The sequence below is a fragment of the Manacus vitellinus genome, unplaced genomic scaffold, assembly GCF_001715985.3.
Source record: "Manacus vitellinus isolate BGI_N305 unplaced genomic scaffold, ASM171598v3 scaffold_62_pilon, whole genome shotgun sequence".
Classification (NCBI taxonomy): domain Eukaryota; kingdom Metazoa; phylum Chordata; class Aves; order Passeriformes; family Pipridae; genus Manacus; species Manacus vitellinus.
In genome coordinates, this window is record NW_021940704.1 from 1,056,476 (window position 1) to 1,064,687 (window position 8,212).

General features: G+C 56.9%; 2 protein-coding genes across 2 annotated transcripts in view; one reads left to right on the top strand and one right to left on the bottom strand.

Moving 5' to 3' along the window:
- LOC103754949 (endothelin receptor type B) overlaps nt 1–446 on the top strand; it is a 6,053-nt gene extending 5,607 nt beyond the window's left edge. Inside the window, exon 7 of the mRNA XM_018083225.2 lies at nt 296–446. Coding sequence (XP_017938714.2) covers nt 296–445 — 150 coding nt within the window. The 3' untranslated portion in view covers nt 446. The remainder of the gene's footprint in view (nt 1–295) is intronic.
- Nucleotides 447–3,285: 2,839 nt separating this feature from the next.
- On the bottom strand, nt 3,286–6,538 carry LOC103754950 (DNA-directed RNA polymerases I and III subunit RPAC2). Its single transcript, XM_018083302.2, has 5 exons — nt 6,473–6,538; nt 6,167–6,264; nt 4,581–4,657; nt 3,805–3,887; nt 3,286–3,493 (listed from the first exon to the last, which is right to left on the bottom strand). The coding sequence occupies exons 1-5, from the start codon at nt 6,536–6,538 to the stop codon at nt 3,446–3,448; spliced, it is 372 nt and encodes a 123-aa protein (XP_017938791.2). The 3' UTR covers nt 3,286–3,445.
- Nucleotides 6,539–8,212: the final 1,674 nt, after the last annotated feature.

Sequence of the window (8,212 nt, forward strand, 5' to 3'; positions counted from 1 at the left end):
CTGTGGCAAAAGGAAGAGCTGAGCCTGTGTGTTCTGTCCCTTAAGGACAAGAAAACACAACTGTAAAAAGTGCCCATGATTTTGGGATTTTCATTTCCCATCCACACCGGCCCTATCCTGGAAATCCTGCTCCCAGCAGACCTGCAGGACAGCAAGGCTCAGGAGTGCAGGCTGCAGTTCCCAGCCTGGCACTGCACAGGGTGACCTGCCAGCTCCAGTACCAGAACATTCCCTCCTCTTTTCCCCTGTATCCCACACCTGTGACCTCTCCCTCCCTCCTCTTGTCTCCTCACAGTCCTGCCTGTGCTGCTGGTGCCAGAGGCCTGCCCTGAGCATCACCCCCACGGACGAGAAGGGATCAGTTGGGAAGTGGAAGGCCACGGGGCAGGAGCTGGGGCTGGACCGGAGCAGCTCCCGCCTGAGTAACAAGTACAGCTCCTCCTAAATCCCCGGGTCAAGGACAAGGCACAAGGACAGCAGGACCCCTCTGCTCCTCTCCTGTGGCTCCTCCCTGGCTGGGCCCGAATCATCTTTGCCTTCACGTTGTAACCCCCCTGGCAGGAGCTGCAGCCCTCCACGGCCCCCCAGGCCCAGCTCTGGGCCCGGGCTCTGCCCCCCACCCTGAGGGAGGGGGAAGGGCCTTCACATCCTTACGGGATTGTTCATTCCCTTGCAGGAAAACCAAGTGACTTCTGGCCATTTGTCTGGGGGTGGAACGGGGGGCTGGGGGGGGAGATTGCGAGGAAAAGGGAAGGAAAGTTGGGATGTGGTCGCTTGGAGATGGATGTGGGATGAGGAGGGGAGGGAGAGGACCACGAGTGACAATTCCCAGCTGAAAGAGCAAAAAAAAAAGAGCTTTGGTTGCTGGGCCTGGAGTCAGGATGAGATCCAGGGATGGCTGGCAGAGCACCAGTGGTGGGAACCCTCCTCCTGCTTGTGGTGGGGACAGTCACTCGGCCTCACTGTGTCACCAACCTGCCCCAGGGAGCCCTGAAAGCCCCCTTCTCTTCCCCTTTTCCTGGGAATCCTGCCCCAGACTCCTGAGCCGGGGGGGGGTGAGTGGCACAGGCAGGTGACCGCGTGTGACCGCAGGGTTTGGGGTCCAGGAGTCCCCAGGTGTCACTGGGGGGAACATCCAGCCAAGCCATCGGGTCCAGCTCCCCCTTCCCAGGGCCAAGGGAGCACCAGGATGGCTGGGAATGCTGTTCCTTCCAGGGAAGAGTTGGTAGGCCCAGGAAAGGGAAGGCAGATACGGCTCCAATCCAGGTGAGGCCGATTCCAAGGATCCAGCCCTCACCTTTCCAACACCCCTGGAAGCACCTAATGCTCTGCTGGGCAGGTAGCAAGGGAGAGGATCCAGGTGTGCCCCTCCAGGAAAGCATCCAGCCTCAACCCAGGCTCCTCAGCAGCTGGAATGTCCTTCAGCCCACAGCTCCTGGGAGGGGGATCACCCCATCCAAAGGGAAAAAGGGGTGCCCTGGATTTTGATGCCTGGAGTTGGTGTTCCCTCTGCTGTGTCCTGGCCAAGGGACACCAAGTTCCAGGGCATTTGGGAGGGGACAGAGACGTCCCTGTGGTCAACTGAAGGTGGCAAAGGCAGTGGGGAAGGTCCAATCTCAGCTGAAAGAGCCTCTGGAACGAACCAAAACATGGCAAAGAGCTTCCCCAGATTCCCTCCTGACAAAATCAATCCCCTGAGTGATTTTTCCAGCAATTTTCGACTGGACAGAGCTTGGAGCAACCTGGTCTGGTGGAAGGTGTCAGAGATGATCTATAAGATCCCCTCCAACCCAAAGCAATCCGTGATTCCATGTTTATTCTAACAACCTCTTGCCAAAAGTGTAAGAAAATCTACATGAAAAAGTTTCAGTTACCAAGTCTTTGATGATTTTCTGTTGGTTTTCCCTTCTTTTTTATCCCTCTTTTTATTTCTTTCCCCTTTTCACCTTGCCATAGGAAAAAAAAAATGGAGAGAGGAAAACAAGAGAGAAGACTTGCAATTAAAACGTTTTCCAGGTGTTGGGGTTTTTTTAGCTGCAAATGTTTTACAAACAAGTCATATTTCTGAAAGACAAATGGGTTTCAAGGCAAGCAGAAACTGAGGAATAGGCAGACCTGCCTGTTTTCCATACATTTCCCAACCTACTGGAGTAATTTCTGTCTGTGTTGCAGTGCTGCTGTTGGGCTCTGGCTGCATTTGTTGGTGGAAAAATGAAGTCAAAAGAGAAAATTGATAAAGACTGAGATGTTCCAGCTCAGACACCTTAGTAAAAGGGTATTTTTGAATGATTCTGCTTATAAAAAGATCAGAATTCTGTGTGTTTCTGTATTTGTCCACATTTCCAGGCAAATGGAGTCTGTGATTTCAACTCCCACTGTTATGTGGGACCACGCTGGCATGGGCAGGATGGATCCCTGGCAGCAATCCCACAGGAAAAGGAGCTGGATTAGGAAACCCAAGGTTCAGCTGGCCCCTTGGCACAACCCCAGCACAAACCTGCCAGCAAGACCCACTTTGCCAATTCCTGTTTGACAGAGTGATTTTATAGAGAAAACCTGACCTTTCCCTTCCTGCCTCTCCCTCCTCCATATGTTCCTAATAAAACAGGGTGGTGTTTGAAAGGAAAACCTCTGGTACTGAGCAGTAGGGGGGCTGCAAAGTCCCTTAAATACTTCCTTGAGTGGCAGCAGGTTCCTTTGGGGTGAGCCTTGTCCCTCCTGCACGTGCTGAGCAACCCAGAAAGGTTCCCAAGCCCTCAAAGCCCTGTGATTTCACACCCCATTACACCCTCTAAAGCTTGATTTGAGCCCCTTGGCTCCCTGAGGGCTCAGACTTGTTCTGTGCACCTGATTCTGCACCTCTGACCTGGAAATCCTGGGAAGAAAACAGCAAAAACACTTGGAGAGGGGAAGAAATATGATGGGAGAGTGACAGAACTGCCTTCTCTCCATCCTTTTTATCAGGGTGTGTAGAGACAGGACAAGGGGGAATGGCTTCATACTGACAGGGCAGGGTTTGGTGGAATATTGGGAAGGAATTCTTCCCTGGGAGGGTGGGGAGGCCCTGGCACAGGTTGCCCAGAGAAGCTGTGGCTGCCCCTGAATCCCTGGAAGTGTCCAAGGTCAGGCTGGATGGGGCTTGGAGCAACCTGGGATAATGGAAGGTGTCCCATGGCAGGGGGTGGAACTGGATGAGCTTTAAGATCCCTTCCAACCCAAACCATTCCATGATTCTGTGGCTTTCCACAGCTGTGCTGAGCAGAATTCAGTGTCACCTCTGCAGCATCTAAATTAATAAACTTTATTCATAGAGAAAACACAGTTTGCATCAAAGCTGTGAAAAAAACAACCAAAAAGAACCAGCTTGGACCCAGGGAATTCAACACACGGACATCACACACATCCAGGGGGACATCCAGGGGGACATCTGTGCCATCTCCAAAGGCTACTGCATCTCCTCCTCTCTCTGTGCCCTGTACTCCTTCATGCTCCTCTGCAACAAGAGCACAGGACCAAAGTCAGCAGCACGTCCCTGGGTGACTCGTGCAGCCCAGAGCCACCACCCTGCAGTGCTGGGACTTCTCTGCCCGGAGCCTGGAAAGGCTGGGAAGCTCTGACAGAGCTGCAGGTGCTTTTGGAAGTGCCTGATTTTCACAATCACTCCAAGGGAAAGGAAGCCAGGTGGAGGATGCCCAAGGAAACCATCAGGTTTTCATGGCAAAGGCGCCTCCAGCACAGGCCTTGGGGACAGACACAGGGCTGAGAGATGGAAAAGGCTCCTGAGCTCCTCAGGAATGGTCTCACCTCAAAGGTGCTGAGCACGTGCTGGCAAACAGCCATCAGGTCATTGAGCCCCTTCCGGAACGGCTCCACGGCTGGAAGGGCCCCTGTGGGAAGGGAGCAGGGTCAGGGGCACTGAGGGGGCTCCAAAAGCTGGGTCAGGGACACTGAGGTGGCTCCAAAAGCTGGGTCAGGGGCACTGAGGTGGGTCAGGGGCACTGAGATGGCTCCAAAAGCTGGGTCAGGGGCACTGAGGTGGGTCTCAAGGGCTGGTGGCCTCTCCCTGGGCAGTCCCACCTCCTCCCTGGGTGTGTGCCCACTCACCCCCCTCCTGCTGCCCACCCAGGCTGAGCTCNCACTGAGGTGGGTCAGGGGCACTGAGGGGGCTCCAAAAGCTGGGTCAGGGGCACTGAGGTGGGTCAGGGGCACTGAGGGGGCTCCAAAAGCTGGGTCAGGGGCACTGAGGTGGCTCTCAAGGGCTGGTGGCCTCTCCCTGGGCAGTCCCACCTCCTCCCTGGGTGTGTGCCCACTCACCCCCCTCCTGCTGCCCACCCAGGCTGAGCTCCCTGTGCCAGAGCCTGCTGCCAGCCAGGGGAGCTGCTTCCTGCTCCAGCTGGGAACAGGAGCTGGAGCATCCCACTGGGAGCAGCCTCAGGCTCAGCCATGGGGCACAGCACTGCACAGGGGAGGTAAAAGGGCTTGGCTTTGCTTAAATGAGTCCTGCTGGGAAGCTGGCATGAGCAGGGGGGAATTCCATGAAAAAAGGAGCCCAGCCATGCAGGAACAGCCCCCAGCCCTACCTCTGGTCTGGATCCTGAAGTTGATCTTGCTCTCTGAGGGGTGTGTGATGCAGTAGCCACAGAACTCCACATCAGGGCTGCGGGAGGGGAGAGAGGAGAGGGAGCAGTGAAAGCCAGGCCACCCCACAGCAAAGCTCAGGGAAGTTGGAGCCAAGACCTGCTGGAGCTTGGGATGTTTCTACCATGATTTAGGGTCTTATGGGAGGGATTTGCTGAGAGGAAACCACTTGTGGAACCTTCACCCCCCCATCTGCCCCTGAGCTGCTGCTGGAGCTCTGCAGGGCAAAGACCTGGCTGGCACCCTGTAGGCACCATCCTGGCACCACAACCAGTGCAGGGGCAGCCCTGCAGAGCCCAAACAGGGAATCCTGGATGCTTGGAAGCCTCACTGTACCCAAAGCTGCTGCAGGAAAAGAGGCTGATGGGCCCAGGGCAGTGCAGGAGTTACTGAGGTGCCTCTGCTCCAGCAGCTGAGAGGGGTGGGAGAAATTTGGGCCCCCCAGCAAAAAGAAGAGCCCCTTTCCTGCCAGCAGCTGTTGGTCTTGGCACAGAGATTTCTCAGAAGGACTGACATGACACTGCAAAGCAACTGCTGTCTGAGGTGGTGCCTTGGACTCCCTCCTGCAATTGTTGTGAGGTTTTGCCAGCAGCTCTTCACCAACCCCCAGCCCTGCCCAAGGTGATGACATTAAGGAACCAGGGGGGACCTGTCTGGCCATCCCAGCTCTGGGATCCTCAGCACAGGAAACACGTGGAGCTGCTGGAGGAGTCCAGAGGAGCCTACAGAGCTGCTCCAAGTGCTGGAGCCCCTCTGCTCTGGAGCCAGGCTGGGAGAGCTGGGGGGTTCACCTGGAGAAGAGAAGGATCCAGGGAGACCTGAGAGCCCCTTGCAGGACCTAAAGGGCTCCAGGAGAGCTGGAGAGGGACTGGGGACAAGGGATGGAGGGACAGGACACAGGGAATGGCTTCCCACTGCCAGAGGGCAGGAACAGATGGGATATTGGGGAGGAATTCTCCCCTGTGAGGGTGGGGAGGCCCTGGCACAGGCTGCCCAGAGAAGTTGTGGCTGCCCCTGGATCCCTGGAAGTATCCAAGGCCAGGCTGGATGGAGCTTGGAGCAACCTGGGCTAGTGGAAGGTGTCCCTGCCCATGGCAGGGGGTGGGATGGGCTGGGCTTTAAGATCCCTTCCAACCCAAGTGTGGGCAACAAATGGAGTCCATGACCCAGCACAGGCTGGGCTGGAGACCCAGTTACTCCTCCAACAGCTCAAGAAGGACTGAAAACCTTGAGCTGAGCTTAACTGGGGCTCCTGGTCAAGGGAGAGTGTGGGTGGAGCCCGGTCAGGCCCACTAAGGCCTCTTGGTGCTCTCGGGTTCCTGACGCAGTCCAAGGAAAAGATTAATCCTGTGAGGAGAGGCAGGAGGTGGGAGCAGGGCCCCATGTGGGACATAAAGGCTCTGACAGGTGTGCACAGGGATTTGGGACCATTTGCCTCCTTCCAGCAACAGCTGAGGTGTGGATCAGCGAGGAGAAGGCCAGGGCAGGGCACAGAGGTTCCCTCAGCCCTGCCAGAGGCTCCACTCACTTCTTCATGACCATGTAGCGCAGGGAGTTGCCCAGGGTGTGATCCTCGTCGTGCAGCACGAAGGTGACACAATTCCCATCTGTCCCATCCGCCTGGATCTGTCACCAACGGGAAAGAAGAGATGCTGTAAGGCCCCCCGAGGTCAGGAACACCCAAAGGGCAAAGGATCAGCTCCTGTGCTCAGCTTCACCAGAGGGTTCTGGGTCTGCCTGAGCCACCTCTGTGGCTCCGGTGCTGCCGTGGGACCAAAACACCTTCACAGAGGAGGGAAAGCTTCAGAATTCCACCTCTCCCCAGTCAGGACACCTGTGCATCCCTCCCCTGCCTAGGAGAGAGGAGGAGCCCAAAGAAAGCTGCAGCTTCAGGATCCATGGTGGAAAGGAGCTGGGAGTGACTGCTCAGGGTGATGTGATCCCAGGAATCACATCCCAGGGCTACCCAGGAATGAGAGGGACAGGCAAAGATTCCCAGGGAGGAATGCTGCCTGTCAGCAGGGAGATCTGATCCCAGATCCAAACAAAGAGCAGCCCCCTGTCCCTGCCTCCTGAGCACAGTGTGAGCACCCAGAGCAGGGAACACATTGTGCTGAACCTGCTCCACACGGTTCTCTCCCCTCTTTCCTGTGGAGAGTCACAGAATCCCAGACTCACTGAGGTTGGAAAAGCCCTCCAGGATCATCCAGTCCAACCTGTGCCCGATCCCCACCTTGTCCCCCAGCCCAGAGCACTGAGTGCCACGGCCAGGGCACGGGCACTCCACTACTTCCCTGGGCAGCCCCTTCCAATGCCCGACCAGCCTTTCCAGGAAGAAATTCCTCCTGATGTCCCTCCTGATGAACCTCCCCTGGCACAGCTTGGGGTCATTTCCTCTTGTCTTGTCACTCTTTACATGGGAGAAGCCCTCAGGTACAATTCCTGAGCTCAGCAGGACCAGGAGCTTCCCTGCTCCTCACCAAGCCCCTGCTCCCTGCAGGCAGGTGTTTCACCCCTGGCACTGCTGTTGTCAGAGGCTTCCATGGAAAACCAACACATTCCCCGAAGGGCAGATTCCTTCAGGGAATTCCACAAGTCTGTGCCAGTGTCACTGTGTCACTGCAGCCCCTCAGCTGGGCAGTGCCAGCCAGTGCCTAAAAATGGGTCCTAAAAATGCTGCCAGGGGCTCGGCCACCTGCAGCAGGTGACAGAGAGGACACCAGGGCCACCAGAGCCTGGTGTCACACCTTTAAAAAAACACCTTGCTGGATAAAATATTAGTCTGAACTAGTTTGAAAATAGCTTAGTCCTGGCCTCCATCTGCTCCTGTCCCCCACAGGACAACCTCAAACACCTGAACTGCAAGAGGTTCAGCCAGAAGGTGCGTTCCTTGCTGTCCCTCCTGTCCCAGGTGACACCACTCGCTCTCCTCAGCTCTGTCCCTGCTGCCCACGGACACGGTGATGGAGCAGCTGCTCCACTCCCGAGAAAACCCAGCGGTGCCACGGGCTGGGCCGTGGGGGCTGGGGGGTCTCTGGGGGGGTTTGGACACGGGGCCGAGAGGGAAGGCTGTGGGGCAGGGGGGTGGTTTGCCCAGGGATCTGGGCTGTTTCCCACTGCTGGGATGAAGCACCAACCCTGGGATGTGACCTGCGAGCTGGGTGTCCCTGGGAGCCACCCCCACTGTCACCATCTGTCCCGACAGCGATGCCACAACGCCCCTCGTGAGGGTGCCCTGCCACTGAGCCAGGCCTGGGAATCACAGAATCGTGGAATCACGGGAGAGTGTCCTGCACTAAGGCAGGGTTGGGAATCATGGGAGAGTGTCCTGCACTAAGGCAGGCTTGGGAATCATGGGAGAGTGTCCTGCCACTAAGCCGGGCTCGGGAAGCACAGAATCGTGGAACCAGGGGATCATTTAGGCTGGAAAAGCCCTGCAATACCATCGAGTCCAACCATCCCCCAGCACTGCCACGGCCACGACCGACCCGTGTCCCCAAGTGCCACCTCCACAGGGCTGTTAGACCCCCCCAGGGCTGGGGACTCCACCCCGCCAGGGCCGGATAACCCTTCC

Coding starts and splice junctions, on each gene's coding strand:
- LOC103754950 (XM_018083302.2), bottom strand. CDS start 6,538: ATGGATCCTGAAGCTGCAGCTTTCTTTGGGCTCCTCCTCTCTCCTAGG. Junction 6,265..6,472: donor GGCAGGGGAGGGATGCACAG/GTGTCCTGACTG, acceptor CGTTGGTGACAG/ATCCAGGCGGATGGGACAGA. Junction 3,494..3,804: donor ACGTGCTCAGCACCTTTGAG/GTGAGACCATTC, acceptor CTCTTGTTGCAG/AGGAGCATGAAGGAGTACAG.